Source organism: Gymnogyps californianus, chromosome 1, assembly GCF_018139145.2.
Source record: "Gymnogyps californianus isolate 813 chromosome 1, ASM1813914v2, whole genome shotgun sequence".
NCBI lineage: Eukaryota > Metazoa > Chordata > Aves > Accipitriformes > Cathartidae > Gymnogyps > Gymnogyps californianus.
In genome coordinates, this window is record NC_059471.1 from 65,254,716 (window position 1) to 65,277,416 (window position 22,701).

The window sequence follows — 22,701 nt, forward strand, 5'->3', positions numbered from 1 at the left end:
TGAAACCCATCCCCGCCTGCAGCTGGGGGGGGGACCGGCCGGGCCGCTCACCTGCCTTGCGAAGGGATGGCCGGGGACGGGGGGGGGGGGGCGGAGGGTTTGCACACAAACCCGACCACCGCCACCTTCGCAGGGGTCCGCCGAGGGCAGGGGCTGCCTGATCCAGCGGGGGCCTCCGGGAGGCGCCGTCTCTGCCCGCCGCAGCGTGGGCTTTTGTGGCGGCCTGCAGGGGCGAGCCGAGCCGCCTGCGCCCGGGCTCCTCCGCGCCGCAGGCACCGCTCGTCTGCGCTAGTGCGTGCGTGCGGGAGCCTGGCTGCCTGCCCCGGGGCTGAGTGACACGGCGGCCCTGGGGAGGGGGCAGCGATGTCGTTGCCCCTGCTGGCACGGCGGTGTGCTGGGGTGAGGTAGGGCGCCGAGGGGAGCCGCGGGCTTTCGGCCGCCGTGCGCCGAGCTGCGGCGCCCTATGCGTGTGTGTATGCGTGTGTGTGTGTGCAGGGATCGCGCTCCACTGCGGCGGGGAGGGAGGGAGGAGGAAGGGAGGGAAGGAGGGAGGGAGGGAGGCGCACCGTGATGAGCAGGGCCTCCAAGTCCAGCCAGTGCCGTCGTCCTGCCGCTCCCGGAGGAGCCCGGGGCGGGGGAGCGGCCGCCGCGGCCGCGCACGGATGACTGCCTGAGCGGGGTGGCGGCGCGTCCTGCCCCGGGGGAGGGGGCCGCGGCTCCGCGCCGGGAGCCCCGGTTGTTTATTTTTTATTTATCATCATTGTTTTCGGAGGGGGGCGAACCGAAGGGGGAAGGTGGTTGTTTTTTTTAAACCCCCCACCCCCACCCCCTTTTTGCAGGTGCCCGCAGCGCAAAGCGGCGCCTGGAAAGTTTTGTTTGCGTGCGTGTGGGCTGTGAGCGGCGGCGGCGGCCCGGGCTGGGATGCAGGGCCCGGAGCCCGGCTGCCCGCCGCTTCCCGCCGCACCGCGGTTGTTGCGGCCGGGGCTGGCGTAGGCGCCCCCTGGGAGAGCCGAGTGCGGGCATTAAACCCCCCTCCCTCCTCCCCGCCGCCCTCCTCCGCCCCCCTCCGTCCCTCCCTCCCTCGCTCCCTCCCTCCCTCGCTCCCTCCCTCCCTTTCCCTCCCCGGTGCGCGGCCATTGCAGTGACCCCGGCCGGCCAAGGATGATCACGAACACGCGGGGCTTCCTGTGGTCGGACCTGGAGACGCGGGCGCTGCTGGAGATCTGGGGCGAGGCGGACGTGCAGTCGGCGCTGGACGGCAACTTTCGGAACAGCCATGTGTACCGGGACGTGGCCTGCCGCCTGGCCGAGCTGGGCTTCGAGCGCACCCCCGAGCAGTGCCGCATCCGCATCAAGGGCCTCAAGCGCCAGTACTACCAGGCCCGGGACGGGCTGAAGAAAAACGGGCACGCCCGCAAGATATGCAAGTACTACGACGAGATGGACCGGATCCTCAGCTGCCGGGGGGGGCCCGACGGCGCCCCCGAGCCGCTGGCCCCGCCGCCCGAGGGTGCCCAGCCGGCGGGGCCGCTCGCCGGGCCGCCCACGCCGGGCACGCCGCACAACAGCCGCGAGGTGGACGCCGAGCTGGACGAGGACGCCGAGCTGGAGTCCCCCCGCGACAACTTCACCGAGGACTCCGGGGAGTGCTCCTCCTACGCCGACCACCCCATCAAGGTGGAGTGCCCCCCCTTCGCCATCCCCGTGCCGCCGGGCGACGGTGAGTAGCCGGCGGGCTCCCGGTGCCGAGTGTCCTCCCCTCACCCCGCGGGCAGCGCGACTCCCCCCCCCCCCGCCCCCCGGGCTCTCGCAGCCCAACTGCCGGCGCCTCTCTCCAGCTAGCGTGCTTCTAGTGGCTTCTGCCTTACCCTCCTCCCTCCCGCCCCGTCCTCTGCGCTCCGAAATCCGCCCATGCCCCCCCCCCCGCACCTTGCTCGTCCCCGAGAGCTTCCCCCCCCGGAAGGGGAGCGGGCTGCTGCGGGGGCGGGAAATGCAGCAAACCGGGTAGGGGGAGATGCTGGGGGACGGAGACCGTAGTGAGTTTTTATCGGTGTTTATCAATGGGAAACCAATGGAAAACTAGCGCAGAGATTATCAAGACAAAGTGTCAGGTAGCGCTGTAAAAGAAAATAGACATCCTTCTCGCTGGAGGATTTTCTCGTTCCCTGCAGACTATGTGCAGTTTTGTTAATCGGTATTAAAACGATGATGACGATAATACCTGAAAAATCTGCTTATTGTTGCAGATGGGCCATAAAGCTAGGGGAGAGCTTTTACGTAATTAATTGCTTGAGTTGTTTCAGAAACACTGCTTCTAACTTTAGCAGGCTAGCGGACAGAAAGAGCCCTTCGATCAAGCCTGTCCTTTCCTTCCTCGTTCTTTACCCTCAGCTCCGTATTTGTGTTGTGGAGGTGGGGGGGCAGTGTTATTTGTTTGGTTTAAATCTAGATTAATGCCGTGGTTTTAATACAAACATGAACCTGTCTTCAGAAGTTGACATCACTGAGGAATCAGCCAATTGGTTGACGTTTAACCAGCCTTCTTTTTACACATAAACCCCATCAAAGAGTTGTTTACACTAATGTTCTTTTGAAATGCAAATCCAGAATGCCAACAGACTGAAACTCAATTTAGATTAATGTAATTACCTGCAATACACAAATGAGGCTATACTATTTAATAGCCTTCACTTAAACCTTTTTAGAAGATCAAAAAGACTCCTATTGTTGAAGTTTAGTACTACAATTAAAAGATGCCTCTGTGTGATTTTCATGTTACCTTCATAACTTTGTAGAAGCTTGTGGTTTTGCTTTGGTACTCTGAAATAAAAATATCTGAAATAATTACAGTTCACATCATAAAAGTATAACAACTTTGTGACACATTAGGTCCACATCTCATAGGGAGATTTTTTTGCTGTTTTCTTCTTAGAAAATTATTTTTCTTCAGAAAAATAATTGTCTCTCTTCTTATTTTAGGCTTTAAAGAAATCAATGCTCCCACTATTACCCCACCTCTCAATCAGCCCAAAAGATCAAAAAAACGTCATGCAAATTTAACGTTGGATAAAATGATGGAAAAATTCCTGCAGCAGAGCGTGGATACAGAAGAGAAATTTTACAGATATGAAGAGCAGAGGCTCAAAATTGAGGACAAGCGTCGGGAAGCTGAGCATGCTCGAGAACTCCAGATGTTACAGATGTTGGGACAGATGTTGGCAGGAATTTCTTCTACGGTATCTCAAAGGTCACAATCTATACCAGCAAGTCCACCTCAGAGAGCGAACCATCGTTCGTATGGGGATAACTTTAATTATAATGCTATGACAGCAGCACTTTCTCCACCGATAGGTACTTCCTTCTATAGCATAAATAAAAGCTAGTTTTTTTTAAACTTCTGTGTGAAAGCACTGGTAGTAAGTAGCTTTTGAAAATAAAAGCTAATTGGAATTATTTAATATTGTGGTGAAGGTGTCTGTCTGATGTAAAATGAAATTAAAACTTCTTTCATACCATTGTACTGATTATTTAATATAAATACATCAGTTACAACAAATTTTAATAAGCGAAATCGCACCTTTCGAACCCTGTAAACATTGGGGACTTCTTTTCACATTCACGTCTGTGAAGTCAAGTTAGGAGAAGTTTTATATATAAAAGGCAAGTAGCACATTTGCTGAAAGCTATCTGGAAACATTAGGTACCTTGTAGCGGAAATTCTGCTGCTGTTGAAGTTAACAGGCCTAACCCAGTATATGAAGTTAAGGCTGTGCATATGTTTTTTCAGGGTTGGGAAAAGAGTGGAGTTTTGCCTACACTGAAGTAAGTCAAATGTTAAAATACAGCTTCTTTAAAATAAATTTCTTTAAATCAAAATTCTGAATCTTCTAATTAAACATCATATTATTGTAGTAGGTGTAATAGAAGATGAAAATATTGGCATATTTCTTCTACACCAGTTCATTTATAAATTCTTCGGGCGTCTGAATTTGTTTTAAAGAAAAAAGCAAAGCAATAACTCTAGAATTGGTATTTATGCACAGACTTTTCCTTCCATACCTTATGTGTGGGCCAGAAGCTGATGATCGGATATTAGCATTCATTAACAGACTTCTCAGGATCTGTGGCTCCGTGTCATTTCTCTTTATCATAGTCTCTTTGTACGTGGAGGTAGACTGCATGGGCAGGAGGAAAACAGGGATACTCTATCAGTGCTGAAGCCAGAATCAGCTTGGGGCTCAGTGGTTGTAGCCTGTCGCGTGGAAACGAAACAAGTCTTGTTCTGTTTAAATTCCGAATTTCACACTGCTCGGAAGAAAAAAGCGTGGTTTGAAAAGAAAAAAACCACCCAGCCTCAGTGTTGAGTAATAATCCGGCATGCCAGATCCTAAAGGGCATTCTCTGATTCCTGAGAGGATCTTGGAGCCTTTTCAGTTCTACGTTACGTACTGCGTTTCCCTGTAAAATGCATGGGGGACTGGATGGTTAGGCCTGTTGAGGGTTTAGGCTGGCTGACTTGGTTGTGTTTCTTCTTGACTGGATAGTTGGTCTGTAGCATTCCTTGATGGCAGCAGACTTCCGTAGATAAATTACGGCATACGTATGGATTGTGTGTTTTAAATGTTGTTTTCACTTTTAAATTAAAAGGAAACCTGAAGTGCTTCAGAAAATCCCTTAGGAGATCGTTTGAGGTTCTAGACTGGGGTGATGGTACCTACGAGGCTTTACCATTACTTCTGAAAGGTTTTTTGCTCAAAGAGTTTCATTATCTGTAAAGACTTGAAACTAAAGTTCAGTTTTTCTTGCTGGATTTTGTCACACAGGTGTGCAGTCATACTACGTAGTGCAAAAATGCATTATATATATTTAGCAAGAGCAACTCGGGATTCTAATCTTTTAATTGGTGAAGGTGTTACAAAGTGTTTATAATAAAATGTGAAAATAGCGCTTCAGGCAGCACATCTTTTAAGGAATTAAGATTTCAGTTGTTTAAATATGCATTAGTGTTTCTGTAGGTAAGTGGGGCTCTATTAAGAATTGCTTTTTGCATAATTCTCTGTTTTCTCTCTATTATGCAATCACTTTATATTTACATGTAAACAAAAAACAGCAACAAAGAAACAGGACTTTCTTAACAACATTGCACTTTAAGGGTTACAAGCTATATGATAAGTATATTTCTTGTGTGGTTGAAAACCAGTGAGTGTATGAAGTGTGATTTAAATAAAATAATCTGCCCTATTTCCAGAGGAGATGAGCATTTTGTTCTTCTCTGGGTCACTGTGATGCCAAAACAGGGTGGTTTTTTTCTTTTTCTTTTCTTTTCTTTTTTTTTTTCCCCTTATCCCAATAGGAATGGAGTGCCTGTATTATATAAGGATTTTAAAAGCAAAAGGTCAGCCAGGAGTATTTATTGTTATTGAACACTAAAGCATTTTATTACTGAAGAGTAGCATGTCTGGTTTAGGTTTAGATTCTGTGGAAGACGGAGAAAAAGATACTTTCTGCTGATAGCACACAGATGTGGAGTTTTCTTGTTTATTACATTTTTTTCCCCATTATTATGTCCAAAATTTCTGGAACAGTTTTTCCTCTTTTTTTTTTTTTTTCCCCCACCCCTCCTCTAGATTTTGGAGTTGGGGGTGGGATTACTAAGTTTTATACAGCTGAAAATAAGAGTATCGTGGGAGTTACTTTTTACATAATTATGTATTACTGTATAGCAGTTCCTTGAAAGCTTTTTAGAAGATCTGTAAAAAAGAAAGCATAGCTACGGTCTAGGAGACTAATATTAACATTCAAATAAACTGCTCTTCTGAACAGAATTGTACACTTAATGAGGAGCTGTGTTGAAATATAAGAACTTGTTCTTTTAGTGTATTTACTGTGATTTATAGTTAACACATTGTTGATAGAAGTACTGATGTTCAAATTTGTGCCATGTTAGGTAGACAGTTTAATTTTCTTTAGTTGTAATTATTGAAATACTTTTTTCTTCTAAATTTTTGTAGTCTTTTGAAACAGTAATTTGAATATGTAGCCTTCTGAGTGTGGAGTTGTTTTAATATGTAGCTTGACATGTAGCTTTGCATCAGAGATCTGTAGTTGTATTATAGCTAAAAATTATCTTTGTGTGGTATTTGTAATGTTTGCATCTAGTGTGTTGGATTATAGTTTTGCAGAAAGACTTTAATTATGCTTTGTAACCACCTGCCAAAATAAAAAAACAGTGAGATAGGCCCTGATTCTGCTAAGAGGTGGAGGTCTTTAAGGGGAAGCGAAAAATAAGGTAGGGTGTACATTTAAAATGTGGTTTTAGTTGCTCTGTGCTTGCTCTGTGTCTGGATGTGTTTAGTCCTTACTAAGTGTACCTATTTCAGTTGAGCTTAATTATGGAAGTGATTTCAGGCTGAACTAAGAAGATATTTCTAGTTACAAAATGTTCATATAACTATTCTGGGCTGTTGTTTCTTTCTGTACCTGAGCCCTAGATTAGGAGTGTGAGCAGTCAGTGGGAATATTCTCTGCATCAGACCCTAAATTCATTTTTAAAATTGTCACCTTCCCTAGTTACTCACTGTTTTAAAGGCCTTTAAGTGAGGAAGCATTTGGGTTTTAGAAGGATGTCACTTTATATATCTTTGAGTGATTTTATTCGTGTTTATGAGTGCTTAAAAGAAATGCTGATGGTAGTTTAAGAAAGAACATACTTTAACACTTATTTTCTTCTTTTCAGTTATAGAGAGATCTTTTTCACTGCACAGAACACACTCTCTAAAGGATATGGAGAACATTTTTCAACTGGTGCGCAATGTTATCCCTCCTCTAACAGGGAAAAGGCATAAAGGTCAAGATGGACGTATAGGCATTGTTGGAGGATGTCAAGAGTAAGTTAAACAGAAATTTGATTTTTGTTTTTGAGAGAGTTTGAGGGTGTCATTAAGTACTTGAAGAAGCCATTCAAACTCACCTTACATTTCAAACATGAGTATTTTCCAGAGAGCTTTCCTAGTCCATCATAATGACCATGCATACTTATGAAAGAACTTGTTTCCCTGCAGTTGTGTTGCAAAATTTTGGTAGTGAATGTGGTTGAAACTTAGAACGCTGCTTGTGTCTGTGTCTGCCTTCTCTGTCTTTTTTGACCACCAAACTCTCTCTGCTTTCAGCGTTAGTCTTTTCCCATTGCATGGTGAAGTTATAGAACAAGTAGAATAGAGTAAGACAGTGGCACATCTGATTTTTTTTTTTTTTAATATATATTTTGCTATCTTGGGAACTGGGTCTCTTAAATCAGGAATGGAATATTTTCTTACTGTGCACTTTTTATTTTGATAAATTGTGGTGCTTACTAGATTCTGTCAATACCTTGTTTTATGTTCCGGAGTAATAGAAATAGCATGTTTCAGGGGAAAAAAGAGATACAGCATAAATCAGTTAAATGCTGTACTGACCTAGAAATAAAACAGGCTCTATTCTTTTCTTGGCCATGTTCAGTAATCTGCACAATACTTTGAATGAGCCACTACACCTTCCTGTTTCATTTTACCCTTTTGAAATAGAGATGGCATCTTTCTCCTGTAAAAGAGATCTGCTGTTGGACATCTGCCATTAATAAACATGGTATAAAGAGCAAAAAGGTGCTGTCTTATAGCTGGGTTGATTAGCCAGGTGTTAAGTTTTCCTGTTGGTCTAATGGGCTTAGGTTCTTACCTCTTGGCAGAAGTAGGCACCTCTGGAGGGTGATTCTGTTCATATCTCTCTCTTCAGTCTTCATAAAGAGAATTTAGGGCAACTGGAATCACAGTTTAGGCACTTTAGTTAAGCATCTAAAACCAGATGGGATTGATGCAGGTCACAGATCCCACATTTGGCTTGCAAACAGTGGTTGACTCTTGTTTTGTTTGTCTCTAAACTTTTAAGCTGGTTGTCTGAGAAGAGTTTGCTTTTTTATGGCATGATCTTTATAAATATTTCTATGATAGGATCAGGTAGCTAAGGTGAAATCCTGTGCCTTTGAAATCAAAGCAAGGTTTGAGATTGGCTTCGATGTAGCAAGATTTTATCTGTCTTTTACAGCAAACAAAAGAGAAAGCTTTTTTAAAAATTTGCTCTTGAATTTGGGACTACATTATGGCAGGCTGATTTCCAGATTATGTAATCTCATGACTGTGTTTCCTAACCTAAATTGTATTTCATTCTAGATACACTGGAGCACCGTATTTTGCTGCAATTACAGCTCTCAAAGTGGTACGTGTTCTTCTATACCAATCCAAAATGAACTTTTCATCATTTATGTTGGCTAATTGCCATTTTTTAAAAGCATTCGTTCTGTGCTGCACATGAAATTTGAGTTCTAAAAGTTCTTCTATTTAGCAAAGAAGATCTTTAGTCCTGAATTTGTAGAAGTACTTTGTAAATATGTGTCATTTGCTATGTTTTCTGTAAGTATTTTCTCTGTAGAAGGTGAAGTTAGGCGTATGTCAAAAATTTGAAAATTTCAGAGGGAGAACTTTTTTATCAGACTTGGATAAGAAATCGTAAAACTTGATGAAATATTTTCTCCAAAAGTGAACAATAAAATAACTTTAGATTAATGTTTGAAGTTATGTTCTCAGTGCTGCAGTCAGTTCTTCAGAAATTTTTTCTGGACCTGATAAGTGTGTTGAATGAAGTAACTTTCAAAACTTACAGCTTTAGGCTAGTAAAATTCTTACGTGCTCTAAGTCTAAAGGTTGTTGGTTGAATTTAATGTAATTTTTAGTAGCACATTTTATTTACATTACAGTCTTTAGCAGAAGTATTTTCTAAGCTTTTTTCCCCTAGAAGTGTGAACTTCCTTATTTTAGTGACATATTAAGTGGCTAAAAATATATTTACTGCGGACTACATAAATACAGTGGTGATTATTCAAATGTAAGCAAATCATGGTTACATAATACATACACTTTTCAGTACTCTATATATAGTGTGTCAGTACTTTCAGTTCATTGTGTATGCTTCTTCTTGAAAGATTTGTTTCAATAAGTAGGTGACCAATCCAGGTATTTCCACACCCCACACCCCCCCTCCAGGATGCAGTCCCCCAAGGATTTAAAACTGAAATTATATTATTTAGTGATCTTATATAAGCTATTAAGGCCACTCAACTTTCTGTTCACTATGTGCAAATACAGTAGCGTACTAGGAGGTCCCCTATTGAAGTCACTTGGTCTCAGATCATTACATCTGCACATAAAGAGTCATAGGATCAAATCTCTGCATTGCTTAGTAGCTTGAAATGTTAAATTTATAGTAGTAAAGCAGAAGAGACACTTTCTTAACCTTGGGAAGTTTCAATATGCAAGACAGATACAAGATCAGGCTTTCTGGTCACTGCTTACATAATTTTTATGTGTATGTCTGATTTTTTGAGTTGATAACAGAAGCTTGAGGCTAAACTCCTCAGCTTTAATATTTATTTAACTTAAGGGGTGTTGTTGAACTTGTGGCAGCCTTTATCTGGTACGGATTTGGCCCATTGAGTAAAAATGGTAGGACTGGAAATGTACTTACAGATTGCCATAGCTATATTTTGCAAGTATATTACAGTATTATTTTTCCTCTGTAATGTAGCTTGTCTCTTGTTCAGCTGTGTTCTTTTGCCTTTCTTCTTACTGTATGTGTGACATTTTAGTCTCTGCTTATCTGCAAATGCGAAACATTTCTCAAGTGAGTAAAAGTTCAAGATCTGTGTTTTCAGTCGTCCTATTGGTGAGAAACAGAAAAAAATTATATTGGAAGTTAGATACAAAAAAATTTCTCCAAAACATTGCGTGGTAGTCTAAACCAAAATAGAAAAAATAATAAAGTTTGCTTTAGCTACTGACAAGTAAGAATTCAGGTGAATTATTCACTGAGTAAACTTTGGAATGATAAATTTATTATTAAGTATAAATTTGATAATTCTGTTTGCAAATTTTCTTTTTTTAGGGTGCAGATTTATCCCATGTGTTTTGTACCAAAGATGCAGCAACAGTAATCAAATCATATAGTCCAGAGCTGATTGTTCATCCAGTTCTGTAAGTGACTTATCTTTTGTTTAAATGAGCAAGTCAGGATTACTAGTTTGAACATTTCAGTCTGACAGTTGATTAGTTTGCGTTATTTCTTTTTCTGAGTTATAGGATGGGTGAGCTGGAGATTACAAAAACTCTTGGGTTTGTCCTTTCATTACGAATAGTTACATATTTAATATAGAACAATCAGTTGTGAATTTTTTTCATTACTATCAAAGTACAATTCTTTAAAAAGCAAAGATCTTGCTTTCCGCTACTTGCTGACGTGTGTTCTGTGATTGTAATGCATTTAACTGTGAACAGTAGCAAAATCCAGAACTAAGAATCACTACAAGTCAGCATTTTAGAATCTGCATTTGAAAGGCAAATAGAGTATGTTCTCTTGCTTCTTCAGTCCTAATAGTATTTAACAGTAGTGTATCTTTTTTCCTCTCACTCCTGTGTATATAGTCATTTACGCAAAATTACTGGGCAAGAGAGACGCTGATTCTAATTTTTCTTCATAAGTATGTTGCATTAGATACACACCTATTCCTGGGAATAAATGGATATTCTAAAATGATGTAAAATACAGGATTTATTAACAGGAAGATGAAAAGTTTAATAAGCAACTGTCCTGATTGGGAAAATCAGTATATGCTTCCCTGAATTTGTGTTCTGAAATATATTACTGATTGGTGAACTTTTACAGGATAAATCGCTTCAATTAACGTGTTATGATGGTTTACAATGAGCACTGCAAATGAGAATTAAGATGTGTGCCTTAGGTATATGTCCCTGAGCTTAGCTTGCGCCAGTGCATGTCAAAGTCCGTTGGTGTACATAGCAAAGCTGTGATTAAGCTAGAAAAAGCATAATTTAAAATCATGTTTGTCAGATATTGCTGTCAGGAAGGATTTATGACAGTAGAAATATTTCGGTGTCTGAGAAGAATATGATCTCCCTTATGGGGACGCCTGCAGTTGGAAGCCATAAGTTTATTACATTCTAAAGGTGGGGTTCATTCCTGTCAGTGTAGAGAGAGGTGCTTAGAAAGAATTCAGTTAAACAGACAAGATATCAAGGGTTGTGTTTTGTTGTTTGGGGTTTTTTTTCCAAAGATAGAAGAAACCCATGACTTTGTGGATTTTAGACAGGGAAAAAACGATGTTTGAAAGCAAGGGGAAGGTACAAGGGTAGGGTTTTTACCAGTCCAACTGCATTAGCCTCTAAAATCCAAAAGGCACATCTTCAGTTGATGTTCTGTCTGATATCATATGATAACAAATGAGATGGAGAATCTTAATGGCAGTATTGGCTTGTAACTTAGGTTGTCTTGATGGATGACAGTCAGGATACAGCATATGGTTGTCTTGTATGGGAAGGAGTTGACCTTGCCTTGGGAGAAGCATTTTTCGTGTACACAGGGTTCTTGATGTCTGTGGTAATGGAAAAGGTTAATACGAGAAACAGAAGCAGCATAGAGAAAAAGGGAGGTGACAATGTGTAAACAGTAACATTTCTGTTCATGGAGGACCAGATTGTGCCTACTACTAAATAAGGGTATTTTTTTAATACACAGATTCTCAGTGTCTTCGGTGGAATTCAGATCTCAATGAAAACTCTGATCTTTCTATTCGCAAAGAGAACTTTTGATTTTAAATTTCGCTGTCTATGAATTCCTCCAGATGTACAAAGTACAGTGAATCTAGAAATTTTCATATCCATATAGCTTTAAGTCTGAAACTCAATGTTTAATACTTTTATTACAACTCTTGATTAATTTCACCCAGACAGCTGGCTAATTGCATGAAGCAATGGATCTGTAAATGTTGTTTATATGACATTCAAAACGAAAAAATGCAAATATCAGAATGTTCAGATTTTGTTTGTTGAATTTTCTCATATTTTTATCTCTTCTTTTCTGCTTCATTTGAGGAAAAGAGAAAACAGTCTTTTCTGGTTAGAAAGGAAAAATCTTGACTGACTCTATTGAGCCCAGGTTTTATTCGAATTTACACAAGCAGCCTATTTTTCTCGTAAGGTCCTTTGTCTTCAGTGTCACACTTTTCATATGATCTTTTATATGTTGTGGAGCCGTTTGAGTTCTGCAGGCACGGCTGGCCGCTCTTGATTCAGAGCCTGATCTCTTAAACAGTCTTTGTACTTTCTCCCGGGCCGCACTTCACGCATGGAAGAACCTCCGGGTAAAACCCACCGAGCAGCTACGTCATTGTTTTCTTTTGTGTCTCTCCTTAAAACTTTGCTTTGTTATGATTTCTCCATGACCCTTCAGAGTAACTAGGTAGCTGTTGTACCACTCTCTTATTATGCTAATCATAATTATGGCCCTGTGTACTCCTCAATTCACTGTTTGAACAGCTTGGCATTTTGCCAGGGTTCAGCTGCCATTTTGTACTGCCAGGAGTCTGACATTTTATCACCTCCTCTGCGACTTGGCTGCCGCTACCTTTCCCTACTGCCTTCACCTCACAGGGGATCACCTCAAGGGAAGAACATGCTCTTTTTTTTGCTGCAGTACCCTGAATGCGAGGGCTCTTCTAGCTCGTTAGAGCTGCCGTCACAGATCTTTGATGGCATGACTAGCGAAGGTATGCAAGAGCTACAAGTTGCACTGTTGCGTTTCAGGTCCTTGGCAAATGTCTGTCACTTCAAGGATGCGAGGAATGTTATGTGAGAAAGATTGACTAGGATTGCAGAAGGAGGGTTATGAAAACGGGCATCCAGGGCACTTCCGTGTGGCCCCAGCTGCAGATCATCCTGGGATTCCTTTTGGTGTAACATCCCGTGCTGGGGACACCCATAATGCAACTTTCTCTCTGGTTTTTGTCTCATGACTTCATTCCCTGTTCTTGTGAGTGAAGGTGAGAGAGCTGGGACTGCACGTGGCAGCCTGGGATCTGGAAGGACGAAGCTTCAACACCTGGCTCTGTGTGTCCTCACCACCTGAGCTGAATAATGATAGCTGGGTGTCTAAGGGCCATGAATAGTCAATATTATCGATAGTAGCTTTTCCTTTTTATTCAGGGATTCTGTCAAATGCATTATGGCCCCTTCCACGATGACTTGGTGTTAATGAAAGTATTAATTAAAAACTGACCAGCTAACCAGTTCAATATTTTTGCTGACTGACTTTTTGCTTTCCTGTGAAGAAGTGAGAAGTGTGTATTGCAGAAGTCGGGGTCTTTTGAATAGTGGAGTATACTGAGTCTTGGTCACAGCTGCCTTGCTCTTGTCACCACTACCCCTGGTTTGTGCTACAGTTTTCTGTTTCCTCAGCTAACATGCTCCTACTGTAAATTCTACACAAATACAGACAAGGTAGAACTTAGCTTTTGCATTTTATTAAGTTTTATTGCAGGTGTTTTCTTTGTGGATTTCTGCTGTAGATGTGTACATACTTTCTTGCATTAGTGCTGGGAACTTTCTAGAGAACAGTTTTCAGGGGCTTTTTTATATTCCCCATGTTAATTCCCTGGCTCAGGTCAGGTTGAATAGACTTCTTGGATACCTGTGTTGGGTTAGCTTATCCTGTCTTGATAGCCGAGTGATCACAGAGTTAAATGAGCTATATGAACCCAGCTGGTTATATTTTAAAAGAAGAGAGAATAAATCTATTGTGTTAGATTCCCCTCTTGCAATGACTTTTTCATAATCTTAGAGAGTTTTTCTTTCTCTGTAGGCCAGGAAAGATCAAGATACTACTGAGTAGCCCACTTGTAACCTGGTTATCAGACCATTTGTAAAGTCAACAGTCAATATAGTCCTTCATCTCCAGAGTTTTATCAGAGAAGTAGAATGAGATGTCAGGTCATTAATTTCTTGTGGTCCTGAAGAAGTCATGTAATTTTGCCATTATCTCCAGAACAATCACCCTTGAACTAGGTATGGATTTAGAGCTAATACCTTCCTCCCAGCTGGTTGTGTTTATGGGTCTGTATGGACTAGGAAAGATTGCCAGAATTACTGAAAGTCTTATAGTTAATTGCAGAGTTCAAGTTTTAGTTTGGATTTTGAAAAAAATTATTCTTTTCAGTTTGAAATAAAAATAATTGGGGAGAAAACTCTGGTGAGGCTGGGCTGTGTGTTGAGGCCAGTTACCATTAATGAAGAAGCTTAGCTTAGATCAGGGTTGCTGGAACATATTTTACCTAGTTTTATTGGATTTTGTCTATGTTTTTATGATTTGAAGAAATCATGAAAGTGAATCATGGCTAGCAAGCTCCTGATAAGTTATTTGAGCGCTTTTAACCAGTGCCAAGTTTCTTAAAGCCCAGGAACAGTCTTAAGATGTTTGGCCCTTTCTAATTCATTATGTGGAGAAGGAGTTTCAAAGACATTGTTCCTTTGTGGGAGGAAGCTCATACCTTTTAGTTGTGTTAGCTAAGGATAGCTATTAAACATTTCTTCTATATAACATGGGACTAACCTCTCTTTTGAATCAGCTGCTGGAAGAAGTGCAAGAATTCTTGTCACCAGGGAAAGTCAAGGAGAAGGCACGGATTGCTCCGATTACCAAAAAGATGCCTCCCAAGTGACTTGGCTGCTGGATCCCTATTATACCTGCAGAGAAGATGCAGGCGTAAACTTTGTGATCTTTCACCCAAACCTCATTTAGACAGCAGCGTAGCTAGGAATCACATGAGAAAGTTTTTGGGGTTTTTTTTCCTAAGTACTTAGGGAGAGAGAAAGCTCAATTTGTATGTGCAGACTCAGAGAAGTATACTTAAACTGTTTCTAATCCTGCCATGCAGTGCCATGGACAACACTTGTTTATGGACCTGTTTCCTGTGTCCAGCTTTCTCGGCAAAAAGCTGCTGCTTCTTTGCTGTATACTGCAGAGTGAATAAAAGACGGGAGATGTATTCACCCCATACTATAATCCCTTTCCTCCCTGTTGTTGCAGAGGTCCTTGTCCCAGGTGATAGTAACAGAGGTTTGGCCGCCTCCTCAAAATGCGAGAAGTAGCCAAAGATTTTTAGCATCACTGCAGGGAGTGCTGCTGTTCTTGCTGCTTTCTGATACATCAGATAGAGATGTATACGTGTGTAGGAGCGTTTTACTCCAGTTAGATCCTGGCCAAATTCATCCTTCTGAACACTTTTCCATATTGCTGTGATTTGACACCAGGATTAGATTTAATTGGTGTTGAATCTTTCTTGAGTTTGAGTGAAAGCAGGCATGCCTGGGATTTGCTTTTGCTTTTTTTTTTAATTATTATTATTATTTGAAGGTTTTAGGGTCTCATTCTTTTTTTTCCAGCTGACAGTCAGCAAAGCAGATATTTAGACTGAGACTTGTTCTGTCTTCTCATGTGTCCACAGCCAATTTGAAGTACTGTAGCCTTCTGGGTATTGATTCAACTATCATCTGTGCCTTAAGAGTTGAATGTAAACTAGAGAGGGATACTGATGTGATAAAAGCTTGTCACTTTACTTACTGGTTTTAACATTTAAAAAAAAAAAAAGGTGCATTAGTTTTTCCAGGGACATTTGAAGTCTGTTTCATTCTGAGGGAAATTACATTGTCATCTTAACTTCATTCTGTCGCTTTTAAAGTCACAAGTTTTGGTTGATTGCAGTCCATTTGGAAGAATATTGGACAGAGTCTACTTTTCAAGTCAGTTCACAGGAAGTACTAATAGGTCAAGACCACTTCCATGAACTCTGAAAATACAAGGTCAAGACATTTGGTTATCATTATACTTTGGAGGGGCATTGTCATAACACGCATTGGTAATGTGATTGAGATCAAAACATAACTACAACTGCTTTAAATATTGGGATATAACTAAATGCAGGTTGTAAAATGATTGTTTTGATACGTGTGGTATCTTTACAAGGCTAGAGAAGGTTGACCTTGAGTGCTGTTGTCATGTCTGTGTGAGAAATCTCAGAAAACAGAGTCAAGCAATAGCTTCTTCTCCTTTGGGGCTCTTTCTCACAGGATGTCAGAGGCTCTGCTCTGCATAAGAGAGGTGACCCCATTTGTATAATGCGTTTGGGTTCATTATTAAAGAGGTGGTTGTTGGCTCTGATGCCTGTAGTGTGTTGACAACCCAATTCCTAGTGAAACAGAAGATCTGATACCTAAATGAGAGTCTGGTGTCCAGTTAGCAGCTGTGGAAAACATTTTGGGTTTTGTCGTCATTATTATGATACAAAAAATACAATAGGGTAAATACAGCATTTTTTCTAAACACGTACCTCAATAGTTCATTCACAGTCTCGCTGCCTTGAAGGTAGAATATGGAGCAAGTAAAGACTGTGGTATCTGCATATTAAGAGCAGTCTCTTGCTATGAACTTGTGACACCAGTGCTTCTCCTGGATGATGGATTGCTTTTCTTGCTGCTGTGGTATTAATATTCAGATGAAGCCTACCAGGTTCACTTTTGGTGTCTAAATTAACTTATTCAATGGCTGAAAAGGAACACTTGATCTGAATAGTGTTCAGTCCCTCTCTCATTAGGGTCTGTGTTTTTCTTTCATTTTCTTCCCTGTCATTTAATCGGATTGTAGCAGGAAAATAGGTACTGTCTACCCAGCATTTACAGATTAAACACTGTTGAAAGATCTTTCAACAGCCTGGTAGGTGAAAATGACCATTTTGTCTTCTAAACTTTATGGGGGGCATTTTAATATACTAATCTTAACTTACTAAATATATCTCTCTCTGATCTCTGATTGCATCCAGCCAACTTCAGGCCACTGTATTGTCACTGAGATTTGCTCTACCTGATTGAGGTGTATGGTGAGAGACCCATGAGTTGATAATGGGATCAATGAGCTTTTCTAGTATAAGTTGTTATTTCCAGTTCTGTTCATGGGGCTGAAAGAGGCTGCCTCAAGCCTTTGGGCTTCTGGAAATTTGGAGTTAATTTACAAGAATGACGATTTAAACATTGACCAATATAGCTACTCTTGGAATATAGAATTAGTTTAATTTTATGCTCAAACATTTTTTGCACTGTTTGGTTTTGCCTTTAATTCCTTTGACCTAACCTTTCCAGAATAATCTCTCTCCCTATCTTATTTAGCCAGTTTCCAATAATGACCTCACCCAAGGTTTACCACAATAGTTAATAATTAGCTTTCTCAGATAACTACTTAAATTCTAGAGCTACACATTATGTCCTGTCTTTCACTCTTTTGATGTACTGCATAACTTGACAGGATCTAAGTGTCAGCAGGTCTAACATTTGATTCACATTAATATAATGATCTGCAGTGCTTGGACAAACAAAAGCGAAACTCTTTCATCCTTAGATCAGAGACTTTTTCCCATCTTTGAAGATAAGACTCTAGGTTGGCTTTTGAAACTGCCCACTTAAAGTGGCTTTTTCTGAGTTTACGTAACAGAGTTTTGCAACGGTACATTTTAATGCATTTGGAGTTGCCTCAGTCACACCAAGTGTGCACAGATAATGAGCAGAATTTGAAAAATACGCTCTCCAGCGAGGAGCCGTATAGTTGATCAGATGACGGCAGTCTTGCTTGTGTCACATGTCCTTCTCTAGCAGAAGGTCCCACTCATGGGCATTTTGTGACGTCCAAACCACATCTCTCATTACTAAGGTGGTTCCAGCTCTGCCTGAAACACATGTGAAGAGCTGCAGTTCTGCTGTCTCCTGTCTGCACTGTCATTCATGGTTATCTACTATTTCTGTAGCTCCCAGTTACACCTATGCTGACTTCGCTCCACATTTTCTTGTTTCCATGTAAAATTTGACACGGCTGCACCTTATCACTGTTGTTCCTTTCCCTCCTCTAGAAAGCAACGACAGTAACTGTCATTCATCCTGAATGAGGAAAGCTGCTATGTTTAGAGCTTTCTGTAATAATTTAAAGCTATTGCCTTTGTGGCTTTTGATCATTGGGTGAAAGCCAGTCTTTGAATGAAATGCAGTGTACAGCAAAATTTTCTTTTTTTGGAGGGCTGCGGATGGGAGTTGCATTTCAGGCCCTAGCTGTCAAGTGTCCTCCCACTCTGGGCAGTGACCAGCCTAGAGCAGACTTTCAAGCAGATGGCACCTGTCAAATATCTGTTACAAACTGCTCTGGAAGATGTTTAGAAACTGTGGGTGATACTAGGGCAGTAGCCACCATCTTTTTCCAGGCTCTTTGTTGGTTTTGGAAAGGTTATTACATCAAGCTTTCACAAAGATGAAGATCTACAGAACCGTGTTTTGTGACAATTTTTATTGTGTGATAGTGAAATACAGAAGAGTCCTGAAGAGCAAAAAGCTTGACTTAAAGTTTTTATTTTCTATATTAGCCTTTCAAAACTGAAAGGTATTATAAGAGACTGTGAGGTTGTGCATTAAGAGGCAGCAGTGAGACTATGCAGTAGTGAATCCAGCAATTACTGCCATAAGCACCATAACCAAACGAGTGCTGTTCCTGTATGCAAAAATAATTGAGGTGGCAAGACAAGAGGAATTTTTTCAGGGTGTATTGATTTTAATTTGGCAGGAGTTATCTAAAGCTACCAATAATTCACGAAGAAAATATGTCTTCACCATTTCAGAGACTCAGTGCTGTTTAATTTGAAGAATCTCTGTAGATTTTGCCATGGAAAGTACTTTTCTCAATATGTTCTGGAGGCAGAGAAAAGAGCAAAAAGATAAACATGCAAGATGCTGAACACCATACCTTGGCCCTGTCTACACAGGGCTTCAAGGAAGGCAAATGATAAAGCTGTTGTGTCTGTCTTCCCATGAGATCGCAGTCTTCTCAGCCTCCACTGAGCGAAGCTTTGTCTCTCTTCTACCTCTCACCAATAGCCAAGGAAGGTTGATCAGGTAAACATCTGTGGGGTCCTTTTTCATAGTGTGTCCCCCTGTGAGACTCTCTGTATGCTTGCTTATTTGTTTAGATCTGCTTTGACTAATGGACGATGTGTAAAGTTGATTGAATGGTTGTTGACATTAGCTTTAGACTCTTCCTTACCTCCTAAACTTCACAGGAATGAGACGAGTTATAGAAGCTCCTTCGGTTTTCCTTATTAATGATTCTGTTGTCTTGCAGTTGTTATTTACGTGTCTGTCCTGTGATAGTTCTTTTCTGTATGCAGTCAGAGCTTTATCGGTTGCTTTCCAGACAAGCTAAGACTTTGAGGAAGCTTTTGGGGTTTGGAGGGGTGTTGTTTGGTTGCTTGACTGAACAACAGTGAGCTGTCGTAATCTAGATTTTTATCAGAATGGCTCTGATAACGTGTCACATAACACGTAGTGGTTAGCTGGAAGTTAAGTAGCTGTTTGAAGATCTGTTCATTCCCTGCAAATCTACAGCTGTGGTCCGTCACCAGAATCTGTAATTGCACACATCTGCACAATGGTCCTGTAGTTCACTCTCCATGTTTACAGGTGGTACTGCTTGGATTCAGCTTCCCAAATTATTCCTGTTGTGTATGTCCCTGGTGCAGAGTTTGTATTTTCAAATTATGGGAAAGCCAGACTGTTTCCCCATCTCTTGCCCCATCACCTTCCAAAAAAGCTTGCTTTATTTTGGGAAATCCCTGACTTTTAGTTAATCAAAGTCTCTCTGAAAGGTTTTTGCCTTCTTTTCAGAAATTCAAATGCTGTTTTATCATGGCCTTGCAAGAGATTTTCTGACTCCTCTTTGTGTTAATGCTAGCTTTGTGCTTTAGAGTTGGGGTATTGCATTTGTGATTCCTGTTTTGGAAAAAAGCCAAGTCGCATATCGTGTGGCTCTGCACCTCTAAAGGTAATACTGATTCTTGCTTACTTGATCCCTTTCTGTCAAAGCCTGAAGATTGCATCTCTTTTGATCAAGGGGATGTCTTCTTCATACCTCATACCTTTCTAGATACTTTTTTTTAAAAAACACAGTGGTAATTTCAATTATGCATGCATGTCTTGGGCAGTGGAGGTGATAATTAAATGGAGAGGTTTGAAATCAGGTTAGTAATCAGGCAGAGAAATTGGCATGAAGAGACAAAGGAAGTTAACGTTATTTGTGTGAGCGTAGTACGTGGTGAACAGCTGAGGACCTGACTTGCGTTCTGTGCTGGGGCCACCAAAGTATTTTGGCGTTTTTTTTCTGGTTTTTGATCCACAAGCAAACAAGAATACACATTGGCTTTTACTGTAGTAATAAACTGAACACTGCCAAGGAATATTTATTCCCAGATACCTGAACATGATTATCTGTAATGCCAAATTATCCAAATGATCCTTGGCAAGGTTTTTGGCCCGTGCCAACTGGCCTCTCCCAACAACTTCTTCCACTGGTGAGGAACTGCTGTGGTCCAGGGACTGTGCCTGATAGGCAGCTGGAGCGTTACCTGCTGTGAAGCCTGAGGGTGTAGAGGCCAGCTGACCTCAGTGTCAGGGAACTCTTCTGGGCCTGTTTAAATGTTGTGTATAAACTGTAGCTGTTAAGAGCTAGAAGAGTTTCTGTCTTTGTGCTAAATCCCATGGTCAGGAACATTCAAGGTGACACCGCTTCCTGAAGAAAGTTACATGTTGATCATTTGTACCCTGTCAGCTTTAAAATGCTACTACTTTGATGTCTGTGTGTGGGAATAAACTGTAAGATGACATGATAGCCTTCCACTTTCAGAGAAGCTATACATACAGGGTATTTGTAAGGTGTCCTTAGCTGCATAACCACAGCTGTTGTGAACATTCAGTATCTTCAAGTGAAGTTGGCATGATGCTTCTCTGAGGCAGTATTTGTTCTGCTTTCTTTATGAAGAATCAAAATCCATCAGTTATTTTACAGCATGTTTTTATAGCTGATTTTGCAATGTAATAGTCATTATCACCATTTTAAATCTCTTGGCCCTTCATATGCCTTGGGTTGCTTCTTGATGCGAAGTCGCAAAGCAGTTATGTGAATGTAATGTTTGTAAAATGCTTTGAAGATGAAAAGCTCTACAGTAGGTTTTTATTATTACCAGAGGCAAAGTGAGCAGGAGTGGCTTAATGTTGGACTGTTCATTTCCCAAGAGATGGCTTTGTTTTGAAGAGTGCACATTATCAGTTGGGTTGGAGACGAAATTATCTTATTTCAATCCTGAATATAAATAAACTGGCAAACTTTTTACCTTGAGATTATTTGCATGAGATATTTGTAAAAGAGCAGAGCAGTTATGGTACTATCTATGGCTCTGTTCTTAGCTTACGTTTAATGGAACATTTATTTAATGTATTTGGCTTCTACTATCCAAAGGTATTTTGACTCCAATCCATTCAAACATCCTTATACATATAGCAGTATTCTTATATCTATGTGATATATAGATATATGAGATATTTATTTGAGAAATGTATATATTTGAGATATGTATTGCTCTTCTAGAGATAAAATCAGTTTCAGCATGTAAATAAAAAAAGTGGTCTGCATTCAGAAATGGTGACGTTTTATTAGAGTTTGATTCACAGACAGTTTTTCACATGTTCAACCTACCACATATAAAAGAACTGGCTTTTTTTTAATAGTGCTTTAAATATTTCTTGAATCATTTTTATTTCCAGCCTGTATCTACATCATAAACTGATAGGTGGTTGTACAGGGACCAAAAAAAAAAAAAAAAAAAAGTGAGCTGTTTGGCAATTCTCAAGCTAATACTGTTTCCTTATGAGTTAGAGGAGAAGGGAGGGAGCTGCATCATTCAAATGGAAATTCAACTTCAGCTTGCTAAGCGGGGGACTGCTTCAGGGACACCGATGTCCTCACGTGTTTCTTCCTCTCCCTTGCCCCTGCAGCGGGTCATCGCTTCCACCTAGCAGCCTTGTTTTGACAGAGCTGTTTTGTGGTGTCAGCACAGTGTGCCTTTGGGGAGCCAGCGCTGCTGCAAGCCAGGGATTTCTGAAGCAGCCATTGTCGGTGGAGGGGCCGCTGGGCCGCAGCCAGGCACGAGGCACTGCATCCCTGCGGCCTCGAGCGGGCCGCCTCGCTCAGTGCAGCTGCAAAAGCTTTGGGCTCCTGCCTGGCACTTGCAGAAATCGTTGCGGAATTTGCTGATTCTGCCAGACGCGAGCTAAACACTTGTTCCCAAGTGGTGTGTCCCATCAGTACAGCTGTTGGTTATGAAAAACATGCAAGGGCTTTCATCCGTAATAATAGAGCTTTGTTGAAGTATTGCAAGCTCAAAATATTCTGAGTAATACTATTAAATAGTAGCTCCTTGCTTAGCCTATAGGGAGCTTTGTTCCCCCATGCTTCAGTTAAAGTGTTCATTTATTGTCGTCAGTTATATCAGAGGTTGGGAGGGAGGGAGGCTAAATTTTCCCTGGGTACTGTCAGTAAGGATTAACTGACATTGTTGGGCAGTGCTTTCAAAATATTCTGACCTATTTACACAACAAAACTGATCAGAACAAAATAAACAGTTCTGGTCAGTGGCTGAATGCTGTATTGTGGCAGCTATATTTGGCAGTGGATTTTCTCATAATTTTTCCAATGTGGACAAAACCTGAATGCTACAGAAATCTTAAGTGTTACAAGCAGATAATACCCTTACTGAATAGCTTGATTCTCCTGTTGCCTTCAGGGGAAAGGGGACAGTTCAGCCGTAATTCAGTTGGAACAAATGCTTATGAAGCAACTGACAAAAAAGCGTATGAGTAGATTTATCATTTTGCCATGCAGGGTAATAAATAATTGCATCATTTC

General features: G+C 41.2%; 1 protein-coding gene across 3 annotated transcripts in view; it reads left to right on the plus strand.

Annotated features, from left to right (window-relative positions):
- Positions 1-463: 463 nt before the first annotated feature.
- NAXD (NAD(P)HX dehydratase) overlaps positions 464-22,701 on the plus strand; it is a 50,932-nt gene continuing 28,694 nt past the window's right edge. Inside the window, exons 1-6 of one of the 3 annotated variants that reach the window (XM_050910411.1) lie at positions 464-483; positions 1,161-1,720; positions 2,980-3,351; positions 6,737-6,887; positions 8,205-8,250; positions 9,973-10,061. In XM_050910411.1, coding sequence (XP_050766368.1) covers positions 464-483; positions 1,161-1,720; positions 2,980-3,351; positions 6,737-6,887; positions 8,205-8,250; positions 9,973-10,061 — 1,238 coding nt within the window. Of the gene's footprint in view, positions 484-1,160; positions 1,721-2,014; positions 2,037-2,979; positions 3,352-6,736; positions 6,888-8,204; positions 8,251-9,972; positions 10,062-22,701 lie in introns of those variants that run through there. The other 2 variants (XM_050910420.1, XM_050910430.1) reach the window with 2 other exon arrangements.